Source organism: Catharus ustulatus, chromosome 4 (assembly GCF_009819885.2).
Source record: "Catharus ustulatus isolate bCatUst1 chromosome 4, bCatUst1.pri.v2, whole genome shotgun sequence".
Taxonomy (NCBI): domain Eukaryota; kingdom Metazoa; phylum Chordata; class Aves; order Passeriformes; family Turdidae; genus Catharus; species Catharus ustulatus.
Genome location: NC_046224.1, coordinates 58848552 through 58862435, shown reverse-complemented (window position 1 = coordinate 58862435; position 13884 = coordinate 58848552). Strand labels below are relative to the sequence as shown.

At 41.1% G+C, this 13884-nt stretch overlaps 1 protein-coding gene across 5 annotated transcripts in view; it reads left to right on the top strand.

Annotated features, from left to right (window-relative positions):
• The window catches only part of LOC116995671 (diacylglycerol kinase iota), a 117849-nt gene that overhangs the window by 16111 nt on the left and 87854 nt on the right, over window positions 1-13884 (top strand). For 2 of the 5 annotated variants that reach the window (XM_042779216.1, XM_033058551.1), the window contains exons 6-12: window positions 2689-2760; window positions 3084-3200; window positions 8669-8764; window positions 9066-9140; window positions 10328-10423; window positions 12213-12295; window positions 13601-13661. In XM_042779216.1, the coding sequence (XP_042635150.1) occupies window positions 2689-2760; window positions 3084-3200; window positions 8669-8764; window positions 9066-9140; window positions 10328-10423; window positions 12213-12295; window positions 13601-13661 (600 nt within the window). The remainder of the gene's footprint in view (window positions 1-2688; window positions 2761-3083; window positions 3201-8668; window positions 8765-9065; window positions 9141-10327; window positions 10424-12212; window positions 12296-13600; window positions 13662-13884) is intronic. The other 3 variants (XM_033058553.1, XM_033058552.1, XM_033058550.1) reach the window with 2 other exon arrangements.

Genomic DNA, 13884 nt, shown 5'->3' with positions numbered 1-13884 from the left:
TTATGCCCACATTGAATGGCAGACAAGACGTGCCCAGCCAGAAGTGTCTGGCCAGCTTGTCTTTGTTAAGCCACTTCACTACTCTCTATTGCTAAACCTGAATATGCCAAATCACCATCATTATGAGGAGTGTACTCCTTGAATTTCTCTGAATATAAACTCTGAGGCATTAAGGGAAGGATTGAAGCCAAACCCCAAAAATCTAGCCAGAGGTGACACAAGCCTTTTCAGGAGTCGGTCTTGGTGATGAAGTCCATGTGGCAAACTGGTTTGAGTACTTGCTGGGGATAGATGAAGCTGCAGGATGTACTTCTGCATTCTGGGCAGGCAGATAGAACCTCCTTGCCTTTTGAGCATCAATACAATTGTCCTTGACCAATCTGTTTAGACAGATTGTAGCTCAATCTCTTACTTAGGAAGAGCAAGGGATCTCATCATGCTATTTTTTGGTTGTTTATTTAATTCTCCTCCTTGGTGTGTGCTTGACTTTGTCATTTCACTGAGCACTAATAGGCTCATCTGTCCTGCAGGATAAGAAGGATTTCAATAACAGACACAGTGAGGCAATGAACCTGTTAGATGTTACTGAATCAGTTTATAACTTTATTTTTTGCATTGAGTCTTGATCATTGTCCAGCGTGTAGGAGCTTGAGGTATTACTCAGCTTGTTGAAATGAAAACTGGCTTGCAAATTCATCACTTGGTAATGAGATTGAATTGGGAAATTCTGGGAGGTAATAGGCTACTGACACAGGTAGAGAGGATTGATGGGACATTATGAATAAAGGATCCAACCATCTGCAAATCTGAACTCTAAGTAGTAAAGGCAGCTGTGACAAACTGTTCACTGAAATTGTGGACTTTCCATCTCTCCAGACATCCACCCAAATAAATTTTTTTCTCTGACTAAAATAAACTTTAACTCAGCTCAAAATTGCAGACTGTATCTTAGTATTTGTTGCCTGTGTTAGAGGCAGAAGAATATCTATGACCCAATTATCTTTTCCAGTAAAGTCATATTGCATTCTATAGAAAGAAGTACCTCTCTAGGAGAATAAAGCTGCATTTTCTGGTTGGGGTGGGCTTTTCTATCTTTAGAATTGTAAAGAAATATTTTATTTTAATTTTGTGATCTGCATCAGACCATACTGGTTTTTTTGGAACTTACTGGAAAGATTTTAATCGGAGTCAGTTCAATAAAACAATAAACTTTATTACTTGATTTCCCTGTCAGAACATTCCCAGAGAGACATTGTAGTTACAGTAATTTCACGAATACAAGCCGCACCAATTTGACCAAAATTTTGGTGGAAACCCGCAAGTGCGGCCAATATTCCGGGGCGGCTAATACATTAACAAAATTCTAAAAGCTGCCAACACGGAAGTGAGAGCCCGCGGCAGCCCCAAGCCAAGCTGGAGCCCGGCCGGCCCCGGCAGAGGTGGGAAAGCCTGGCAGAGGCGGGGCCAGCAGTGTGGGGGGCGGGCGGCAGAGCCTGAGCCAGCAGGGCGGGGCAGGGGGGCGGCAGAGCCTGAGCCAGCAGGGCGGGGGAGCCCGGGAGAACTGGGGCTAGCAGTGCAGGGGAGCATGGCAGAAGCGGGAAGGCCGGCGGGTGGGGCTGCCTGGCAGCGGGGAAAGCCCAGCAGAATCGGGGCCAGCAGGGTGGGGGAGCCCGGCGGTGCGGGGGTCTGCAGTGCTGGCCAGGGCGAGGAAACGCGGCGGCGGTGCAGACGGGAGGGGGCGGCCGGCGAGCCCGGCGGCGGGGCTAGCGAATGCGGCGCGGCGCGGCCGGCGAGCCCGGCGGCGGGGCTAGCGAACGCGGTGCGGCCGGCGAGCCCGCCGGCAGGGCTAGCGAACGCGGCAGCGGGGCGGTGCTGACGGGAGAGGGGGGCCAGCGAGCCCGGCGGCGGCGGCAGTACCACCCGGCCAGCCCCGCCGAGCCGTGGCGCTGAGCTGGGCCACCCGGCCCCGTCGGCAACCATGAGCGGGCCGAGTCTGCCTGGCCCCGCCCCGAGCCAGTAAAGCCCGCTATGCCGCGATCCTGTTACTAATTGGCCAATTTGTGAAAGCTGCGCACGGATTCTCGCTACGAACGAAAGTGCGGCTAATATTCGGGGTGCGGCTTATCTATTGACAAAGACAGCAACATTGTCGAGGCACCGGGGGTGCGGCTTATAATCCGTGCGGCTTGTATTCGTGAAACTACTGTAATTTTGTTCAGTCAATTAAAAAAAAAAAAATCTTGCTTATATTTACAATAAACAAGGCTACAATGACAGAACACTTTGTTCAATAGAAAATCTGAAATTTTCAGGACTGTAGACTCCATTAAAAAATAAAATAGGCATTTCTTCTCTATTTCTTTCATTATTTTTAATAGGAAAAAAATTTAAGAAACAGCATAAAGTTTTGCAGAAATCTTTTTAAAATAATTGTGTGAATATACCCCAGTGGAAGAACCTTCTCTGTTACCTCCTGTAATTGTTTTATCCCTCAAAGATCTTCTTGCCCAGTGTATGCATCTGGTTGGTATATAATTTCTTATAGTATATTAGAATATATAAATTATATACTATATATATTATAATACATATTATATATATTATATATATATAGTATATGAATTATATATTATATAATTTCTTATAGTCAAGACAAATTTAATCCTTTTTTCCCCCTGGTTATTATAGGGCTTTCAGCAGAAATTCTCCTTCCATAGTAAAGAGATTGTGGCCATCAGTTGTTCCTGGTGCAAGCTGGCGGTAAGTGGAAAATACTTCAGGAGACTGCGGGGAGTAATTGCGGGGTTGTGGGGTTTTTTTGGTTTGTTGGTTGGACGCTTTTGGTTTTTGTTTTGTTTTTTTGTTTTTTTTTTAATTTTTTTTTTTTTTTTTTTTCTAAGAAGACATGACTTAGGAAGATAATCTTTACTAACATGTCCTGAATCTCCATGCTTTGAAGGACTTGAAGATGGTGGAGTTGGGAATATTGCTCCAGTTTTCATACCATCACCCTCTTCTTCTCCAGGCTTCCCATTTGTCTTTCTTGTCCTCTTTCTTGACTCTACTCTTTCCCTCTCTTCCAGTTTCATAACAAAGTCACCTGTTTCATGCTGCATCACATTGAGGAGCCATGTTCCCTGGGGGCTCATGCTGCTGTCATTGTGCCTCCCACCTGGATCATTAAGGTGAAGAAACCTCAGGTAACTGCATGCTGATGTCTGTTTCTGAAGCGGTCTGGCTGTGCAGGGCCGGTCTGGCTGTGCAGGGCCAGCCTGGCTTCTCTGCTTGGTCCTCCTTCACCAAGGCATGCTTGTTCAACTCTGTCTCTATCCCTGAAACCCAGCATACATCCATGGTTGTTATGAACCTGTATCCTCTTTCCCCTCCATTAAGTCCTTCAGTAAATGTCCCCGTTTGCGATGATTAGCAATAAACATGACTGATCTAATTCAGCTCAGAGTTGTTCCTGTAGCTGTGAGTTCAGCAAGCATACTGCAAGACATCCCCTGTGAGGTAGGCAGTCAAGCATGCTTCATTAAATAGAGCTGAGCAAATATAGGGAAAAATGCCACAAACATTGACTTGAAGTGCAGTAAGAATTGGCTGTGCCTGGACTGGCATCCCTCTGAATTTGCCTGTAGTGGACATGGAAAGAATCAGGTCCTGCACAGTCGACAGCAAACCCACATGCTCATTGAGCTACACATAACAACCTCGGACCTCAAAGCTTTTGTGATGGATGTAGCGGGTCTTGGAGAGGGTAATTCACTGCTGAACACAACAGGGAGAAAAGATATCCTAAAGAGAGCTGGCCAAAAATTAAAAGGGGGTTCACACCATGCAAGAGTATATTTTTCTTTGAAAGTCTGTTTTTACTCAAGTTGAACTGAAAGAAACAAACAGTGAACATATCAGGGAGTCAGAAATGCTGGTTAAATTTTTATTTCAGAGTAACATTCTTTATTTCAGTCCATTCTTGGGAAGTTACCTGGTCTTTTTGACTCTGCCTCCTGGTACTCAAGAAGAAGCTCAGAAGTTCAGGCTGTAGCAAAGGCACTAATACAAAAGTAGTCCATGAAACCAAAAAAAAACCTGAGGTCTAAATTTTGATGCTGTCTTTAGTTCCAGTTTAGGGATGCGACAGATTTGGGCATGAGTAGGAAGCCGGTAAAGACAAGGGGCAGAGGGAAGGGGAAATATATGGATAGAGTAACCAAAAAGTCAACCAAAGAGGTCTCTATCTCTCTTTAGGTCAAGAAAGAGCAGAGCAAGACACCTAGCAACCTCCATTCTGACAAGAAGAGGTTTTTTGCCATTTGTAGATTTTCCCCATGCTCTTCTTTCTCTGCTTTACTCAGACTCCTCCAGAGAAATACTTTTTCTCTTTTGTTGAGGAATGTTTGAGTTCTTGGCAGGGACTTAATATCCTTGGCTAATTTTCAGCAACTGTGTGGTGTTTGACAGATGTATACATGTTTGACCTTACTAAAAGAAGCTTTTATTCAACCCTTTTAATTTAAATTTAATTTAATTTTCAGTAAAAGAGGAAAAAAAACCCCCAAAAAATCCCAAACAAAGAAATAAAATCCAAAAAACCCCTCATATATAATTTTCTTTTGACTTGGCTTTTGCCCAAAGCAGAGTACCTTCCTTATAATATTTGCAGAGAATTTGCTGTCTTATCCATTTTTTTAAAACTTCAAATTAAAAAATAAATCCAATCCAGGTAATTATAATTTATGGAAAAAATATCTTTCAAATAAAGGCTTAAAATATTAAACTAAAAGAAAATATTATGTTAGTTTTGTGTGCCTGAGCCATGAGCGCAGAGAAAGGACTTCATTATTATCTTGCTATCACATCTCTAGTCCTTGAAATTCATGGTCAGTAGCATGCAAAACCTTATTTTGAGTAGATAAAGCATTAAATAGATCAAAATTGTATTTAATACAGACAATGGGTGCATTTCCATGAAACTCTTAATAGCACCCATTGGAGTTATGGGAAATATGTCCTTATTATTTAGAAAATAGTGATGCATCTTTTGGATGTACTTTCAGTTTTTTGGCAGAAGTCTTGTTTTCTTATTTATTGTTTTCTTAGGAAATATTTTCCCTCTTCTGCTGTTTCTGGCCAGCTCTGCTTCTATGTATTATGACCCTCTTCACCTTACAGAAATATTTGGCAGACACTATGAAATTTTCACATCACTTGATCCAGAGAGTTCAAACACAATATTTACAAATTGTTGTAATTTCACATTAAAAAAATGAATGTGTAACCAACAATCTGTCTTCCACATATTCCACAGTCAGAATAAATATGGCTAGAAGATTATGGGTATAAAATATTTCCTCAGCTCTAATTAACTACTTACATTGGTCACAGACAACTCCTGAACTGAATTCCCTGCTCATATAAAATTGATTTTAGTGGTGCCTGCATCCTGTTTGTTTGTGGTTTCTTTTAAGTAAATAAGATGGCATTTTGTAGCAAAACCTTGCCCTGTTTTATGATTTTTTTTATTTCTTGATTGCCACAAAAATGGTTTACCATACTTATTTTGTACAACGTGGGTGACCACCTTTCAAATATTGGGCTTGCACAAAACCTGCACTCTGTATCTTGTTACCAACAGTGTTGTGCTAGTGAAGCATCATGGTGTAATTGGTTAAGAACAAATTTATGCTGACAACCTATGGTCTAAATGGGGAACTTTTCCTTCTTGTAAGCAACTGATTGCAAGATGAAGAATATTCAGAATGGTTCAAACAGTTTTGGAATTGGTGGTAGCCCTGTGTGTAATAACATCTTTACATGAATGGAAAACTTCTAATACCCCTTCCATGTTATCTGTAATGTGAGCCACTTCTGTAACTTTTCTACTGATTTCCAGCATTTCTGTATTGTTAGCAGTGCTTTGATTTCAGGTCTTTTTTCCTGGACTTCAAAGAAATTCCATCTCCTAGTTTGTGAAGTAGGTCACCCTTGTTGACTGGTGGTACTTTGTTATAGGTGAGGTTTGGCAGCCAAAGTGGTGTTAGCTCTGGCAATGGACTTGCTTGTGTTGTGGGAGAAAAGTAGATGATAAGGAGGATCTGAGTTATGGATTTACTTTTACTTTGTCTTCTGTTTGAGAAGACAAATGCAGTAAACCGTAATATTCCAAGGTTTTTCTGTTCAAGGTGAATAAACTTCTCCTCTGAGGACTGTGAGCTAGTTCTAGTTCTGTTTCTGGCTTATTTCTTTATTTCCTCAATCGCTGAGTGCAACTGACTTGTCCAATAGTGGTCAGTGAACAACCAGAACATGGTCAAAACTGACCTTCCTTTATGATGCTGTTCATCGTTCAAACAATTTTAAAATCAGTGTGCTAAAAGCCTTTGAAAACTCGGGATGACATGTTGTAAAGGAAAAGGTTGAAAGGTTTCATTGGATTTGTCTGAGGTAGCCCGTGGCCTTCACACCATCCAACAGCATCCAAGAAGGACTCCAATTCTTCTGTTTATCTATCTAACCTTTCTGAGAGTTATACTGACCATTCAATAATGTGAAAAATCTCTTTTTGAAGATGGACAAACTGACATCCACAAAGGAGAGGGTTTCCTCTCTAGAGGCAAGTTAGGATTTACCTATGGTGCCCATTTAAAGGTATGCTTTGCTATCAGGCTCCTTGCTGAATGACATTATATGTTTACGAAATACTCATTACCTTGCTCTGTGAACAAGGTATTATGTATCCATTTATTCACTTGGGTGTGCAAAGACTGCTGATACTCTTTGGCTGTTACTTTTCTGCATGTTTGCAAAAAATCCCTGAGTGCGTTTAAGCAGCTTTTTGCGGTTCATCTGCTACGGACAGGTGGTTGCAATTACTGTAGCAAAGCTTTAGGTTCTGTTAAACATGCCCACTATAGGTGTAGGCATGTTTAAAAAGATTTAAAAAAAGAGGTGAAATAACATTGTTGAGATGCAGCATTTAGTGCCTTTTTGAGTATGGGAATGAAAATGGTTATAATTATAAATGGAGGCTTAGCCTTACACTGTTTCTTTAATATAGCTTTATGCAATTTCCCACACCACTGTTAGGTACATTACAGTGGAATTTAATAACAACTACATTTAAATATTCTTTAAATTATTCTTTTATAATTAGTCGAGGTTTTACTGAACTGTCTTTACCCTTGGTATGCTTGTGAGCTTTCAGCACACTGCTAACAAGAGTGTGGATAGACAAGATCTCCTCTCTCTCAACTCTGTTTTTGCCCCAATCCAGGGAGAATCCTTCAGAGAATGCCTGAGGAACTGGGCCTCCATGGGAGGCGGCCCTTCTGCTGGTATCAAGACTTTTGCCTGCAGTCAATATGACTACTGAAGTAGGGCAATGCACGACCATGCAGATGGGATTGCTGATGCACTTGGTACCAGTGCAGTCATTATGGTTTATCATGCTTTCAGGATCCCTTTGTGTCAGAGCAGGGAAGAATACAAATGCTTCTTTAGGTGGTTTCTCATACTGTGGTGTAAAAGGACAAATTCCTGAAACTGTTCTACAGAGCTGTCTTGTCTTCTGTATTTTCAGTAAGCAATAAGGCATGATTATTTCCTTCTCCAGGAATGCTGAGAGCTTGGGACCTTGTGCTCCATGGCAGTCTTCTCTTGGTCTATTGTGATAGAGAACAATGCCTTTAGGTATTTCAGCTAGATAGCCGTTAGTTTTTCTTCTCAGGTATGTGGAAGCATTAACTTGTGTTTCTGGTGTGTCACACTCAAGTCCTGAAATTCCAATAGGGGTTGATGTGTACTAAGCAAAACAGTAGCTATTCCTGTTAATGCTGGATAGTGAGCAGGATTAAGAACAAATATAACTTTTTACAGATTTTATGATCTCTGCTTGTTGACTTTCATTAGTGGCACACTTCTGATGTACCACTAGGTCAGGACAGAAATGAACTTTCAGATGAGCTGAGTGAGTCTTGCTTTCTCTCTCATATCCAAGAAAAAAAAAAGAACTTTCTTCTCATTCTTCATGCTACTTTATTTCCTGGTGATGGCTAGACTAGAAGTTGAAATACTGCAAAAACATTTGGACTATTTCCCAAAAGACAAAATTTCAATTATGGAAAGCTTTATTAGGGTTTCCTGCAGGTATAACTTCAATTAGTGAATTAAAATACATTAAAAATATAATAAAATGCCCCTCTTTTGGACTGTTCTTATCACACCAGAACACCTTTTTGCTCAGTAACACTGAGCAGACTGTCTTCTGCCTGGAGAATGACCTTGACATAAGTTCTATTTTAATAGGTTCTGCAAAAATACAAGCACTTGTACATTTTTTTTTCCTATGTAGTTAAGTGATATTGTCATTTAAAAACACAAAAAATCACCCATGGACACCTTCTTTACTTAAATCCTTAAAAATTAACAATTCAGTTTGTTCCATAGCAGATGATTACACAGCTTCTTGGTAGGCTGGAACTGACTCTACAGTGCAGCATCATATGCCATGGTGGCCTGTGTTATGTTGAGTCATAGTGGTTGCCAGAGCTAAAACTTGTTGCTTTCTTTCATTTAAAAGGAAAAAAAAAAAAGCAAGCAAACAAACAAACAAAAAAACATGAAAAATATCTTATTTATCATGTTTTTTTATTACATCTTTATGCAGGTGGTCTCCATACCAGGAGACGAGCCTGATTGGGCAGGAGACTGGAGCCCCGAAGGGGAAACGGGCGTCTCCTACCCCTATTGGGAGGGTTGGCAGGTACAACATGTGGTGTTATGTGAGTCTATGGGAGCATCTGATCTTTTTTCCCCCCTCACAGCGTGGGAAAGTTTCCAGTTCCAAAGCACCAGTCTGGTCTCAGTGTGTGGCTTTCTCCATAAACGGTGGTGTGGAAGTGTAAAGCATGCAGCGCATGTAATTTAAATCTCGAGCATGTGCCAGATACTCTTATCATTCTCCGAGTGGACATGCATGGAAGAGCTTCATAAAGGGACTCTGTCTGGGCCTGTCTTCTAAATTTTGTTTTGCTTTTCATGTATTCTTTTTTCTTTGGATGTAGAACTCCTTAAAGACTTCAACAAGGCGAAAGAAGAGAACGTCCTTTAAAAGAAAAGCCAGCAAAAGAGGAAATGAAGTAGGTAGTCAAGTGCTTTGGAAATCATACTCCTTTTGTTTAAATTTCTAAACACAGACTTAAAAGTTTTTAGGCTTTTTTTAACCTTTTTTTTTTTTTTTTTTCTCTGAAGCGTTTAATGTATTTTTCCCTTGGGAAATTCCATTATATTGAATTTGTTGTTAGGAGAGATAAAACTTGTATGAAAAGTTTTATTTCCTGAGTTGATTTTTTTCAAGAAACAACATATCAGACTATTGGAGGAACAGCACCCTAATGAAAGAGTGTTCCCTTGGGATGTAAGAGATTCAGCTCACACTCTTTCTTTCCACTAAGCAAAACAGGGGTGTGAAACCTGGGTTATGACACCCATGGTGAGAGCCCTGATGCAAGGCTGTGGTCCAGATGCGATCCATTTTAGGATGTCTTCTTCAGGGGATCTAATATCAAAATTGGACCATAGAAAGAAAATGCAGATTATTGATCTATTGGTTTGATTTAACATGTGTCTTATAGAAGACCTTGCTTCTGGATCCTTCCTAGTGGGTTAATTACATAGACAAACAACCTCATGGGAGAGGTGGAGCCTGCATGTCCTGGACTTTCTGTTTCAAGTCCTTTCCTGTATGGTGGGAGAGTTGCAGACCAGAAAGTGGAATCTGTGTCTGTTAGAGCCCAGGACAGTACTCTCATTACTGATCTCGTGGGTGTCCTACAGGGGCTAGGGAATAGGGAGGCAAATAGTTTTGTCATTGATGTGCCATGTTGTATTTGTGGCATTTGTTCAAAGGTGGGAAGGCTAGAAGACCAAGAATTTTAGAGCAGATTATCTGCAAATAAGTGCTTATGCAGCTTGTCTGTTAGATTGAATTAATGGAATAAATCGCTTATCTCATTCTGTTTTCCTTTGGATTATATTAGAGATAACACTGTATCTGATACGTTATTGGTGTTGTGTGAATAATTGCAGGGAATAGGGTCAAAAATAATCTTGAAAGAATTTTGAGACAATTGTGTGCTACCCTGAAATGGTATTTTCCACCTCTTATTTTATTTTGTTTTCTCAGCTGAATAAATTACTTTCAGCAGGGTGCACATTGACATGGCTGTACTGTTTCCGGTACAAGAGGTACTGGAAACTGGAACTAGATTGGGTCTTCTGTGTTTACTAACTTGTACTAAAGCTGTTTCTTGCTTCGGTTTTTCAGGATAACAAGGGCCGGCCTTTTGTGATAAAGCCTATCTCCTCTCCACTCATGAAGCCACTGCTGGTTTTTGTCAATCCAAAAAGTGGAGGGAATCAGGTAAGAGTACCAGCTGGGTCTGGACTCCATAAGTTAAGTTTAACTGCAAAGTTTCTGCAAATGACACTATTTCTTGGCCAGTCAGATAGAAAGGACTCTGTGCCTGAAGAAGCCTGAAGACCTTGCTCAGAAGAGGTCCTTTCTGTGGAATAGCCTTTCTACTTCACTAGGTTTGGATGACTGGAGTGGATATTTGAGTGGTTGCATTCCCATCTTCAGATTCTTGAAAGGAATGGAAAAGTTTGGGGGTTTTCAGATTTTGTCTTTCCACAGAAAATTTAGGTTTCCACTGAAGTTTTAGAATTACCTTTATCTAAAAAGTGGTTTAGCTTTGCTAGGAAAGCCTGCTGAAATTAAAGGCTGCTGAAATTACTGAATGTGAAATGACATATTCCTATGGCATCTAAAACAAATCATTAGTGGTCTTGTGCTGTACCACAGAGACCAAGTTTCAGTGACTAAAATGCAGCAGACTTCTTCCTTAGGATTCTTGGAATGAATACTTACCCAAGTGAATATTTTCCTGGTTTTACCACTTTTTGAATATTAAAGAATCTGAGTGCCTTTTGATAAACAAGGCTTTGTAATAGAAAAGATTGGTGTAAGATACAGCAGAGGCTTATAGAGCATGGAGAGTAGCACAGCACTGCTCATTTTCTCCTCTGTTAGAATTAGGGAAAATATCAAATGAAACTGTTTAGACCTGATTCAAAACAAAAGAAAAAAACTGGTTCTTCTCAGTCTGTAGTTCAGTGAAAACTTCTTGCAATAGGATGTTGTGGATGCTAAACATTTATACAGGCTGGAGGAGATATTTGGAAGTGAAAACTGTGAAATCCTGTACCTCCCTCTGCTTCGAGCATTCTATGAACTGTACACAGCTGAGACTGGAAGAATACTTATGGCAAAAATCACAGTTATTTTCTCTCTTCTTATACCTTTACCCAGGTATTAGGATTGCTATTCTTGGTTCTTCATTTCAGGGAAGATGTCAGTCTGAAGAACCATCCCTAGGAAGGAAGAGCTATGGAAAATTCCTGATGTGTACCCTCAGGCCATGTCTGAAAGGCATTCTTGAATTAGAGTAGATGCTCAACTCACAGAGTTTTTAGTTCTCTGTTGCTAGTAAGAGATCCTGTCACTCCATGTCTGGGCAGAACATGAAGGAAGGAATTTGCATGAGGATATGAACCCCAGAGTTTGAGAAAACAGAAATTATACCTTTAGGTGATGGGCTGGCCACACTGCACTGAGTGAGGGACCTTTGGGGCAGCTGTACCCCATGGTTGCAATTATGAATGATCATGGTGGTGATGGTCGAGGCCAGAGCACTGCCACTGCTTGCTGCCATACTGGGGAGCACACTGTCCAGTGTGATGGAGACTTTGGCTACGATCTCATTCAACTTCTTGTTGTCACAGGTAGCTGAGGGTGAGGTGGGATAACAGAGGTTTCTTCTTGTTGCAGGTGGTAAGGAGCAGGAGAACAGGTTGCTGTGGGAGACGAACCTTTGGTCTGACCCCAAATACCTGTTCTTATGGACCATTAGTGATCTGTGCTGTTGAAACTGTCTATATGCCTGCATGTGCACCTCGTCCTGGATTGCTATTCTACAGAGCAGTCATTTGCTATGCCACTTTCTAGTTTGTCTTCTTGTTTTATGTTTGCTTTATAAAGTACAGAAAAAAAAGAAAACCAGTTCAAATGTAGTGAATACTGCACACTATTATTTCCAATAATAATTAAAGTGCCCATAACTTTCCTTCCTTTGATTTGTCTCTCTTGCCAGGGCACCAAGGTTCTCCAAATGTTTATGTGGTATTTGAACCCACGCCAGGTGTTTGATCTCTCTCAGGACGGGCCAAGAGATGCGTAAGTACTGGAGCCTTCCTTGCTGTGCACCCTGCTTTGGTCTGGCCAGGAACACAGGAAAAGATCTAGCTGGGCTGGATTAGTGACTGTGTGAGGTTTTGGTAGCAAGGGGAAGGGCTTCAGTGGGGGTATTGGTGAGAAGAGGTCAGGAGGTGCCCCCATGAACAGACAGAGCCATGTCCAGGCAGCTCCAAGGCTCCCTGAGGATCCCAGTGCCTGACCATTCCCTAATGAAAGAGCATTGCTGTGGGGAGAGGTGGCTGCAGGCTACCACATGACAGCACTGTGCAACTGTCCCTGCCCACTGAGTAACTAATTTAGCTTAGCCAGACAATAATTGAAGTGCAAGTCTCTTCCAAGGGAGGGACTACCTCTCTTTAAAGGGCTGATTCTTGCTGCCAAGGGCAAAGAAACCATCCTTTTGTGGTATTGGACATGGGGATTCTGGCTTTACTTAACCATCTGTTCAGAACTTTCACATTTTATAAATTTGTTTTGTATGTTTTTGTAAATATTATTACTGTAAATATTTTACAGCAATAATGGAAAATCAAATATTTGCCTGTAGAAGAATAGTCCAAGTGTTTCCTATTCAAGGCACCCAAGATTTTTATTTTCCTGCAGAAACACCTACACTGCTGTTCTCTTTTGATGTTTAGAAACTAAGTTTGACATGCATTTTTCAGAGCTGTGCAATGGGGAAAAAAGAGGTCCTCTGGTCACTCAGCTCTCTACATGCAAATGATCCCCCCTCATCAGAAAATATTTCATTATGGCTTTCTGAAGGGTGCAACTGAAGGAGCAAGACTTCAATGGGTGCTTTTTTTGGTCTCTCCTGTTGATATTTAGATCACATATTCAGAGAAAGAACTCTATTACATATTCTTGCCTTCTGTGGTGTTAAAATACACTAGTTGAAGAAGCTGTCAAGACTGAGAAATAATAGCTCAACAAGTCATGAGGAAGAACATTAAATACTGTTTTAAAAGCTCAGTGTTTAAATTTGTTTGCTTTAGGGTAAGAGAAAAATGAAAGATTTTGACCTCCCTAGGGGGAATATGAAAATCTGGGAAGATGGTAAACTGATCAAACACTTGTCAGGAGGTGCTGCCTAACATGGAGGAAGGCCCCATTTCACATCCTAGTGGTTTTGCATTTCCACGTCCACTCATATTCTTAGTAATGAACATTTGAAAATGCAGTAAGTGGTGGTTAAACTGTCACACAGCAAAATGCGTGAAAAATGTCTGCATTACTGTTCTTAAATTTTTCTCCTCTTTTTTTCCCCTTTCCCTCCCTGGGCAGGCTGGAGCTGTACAGAAAAGTGCCAAACCTGAGGATCCTTGCATGTGGTGGGGATGGGACGGTAGGTGCAGGGACCTGGCAATCCCATGGTCTTTGGCCAAGTGATTAAACTCCTCACAGTGGTGGGTTTCTCACCTCACACTGTCTGCAGAGGCACAGAGAGAAAATATATCTTACACTTGTGAAATCTAACGTTTGTTTTTCAGTTTTCTGTGTGGCCTGGCCTGTGTAAATATGAGGCCAGATTCTCACGTCCAAAGCCCTCTTTCCTTTATTGCATAAAG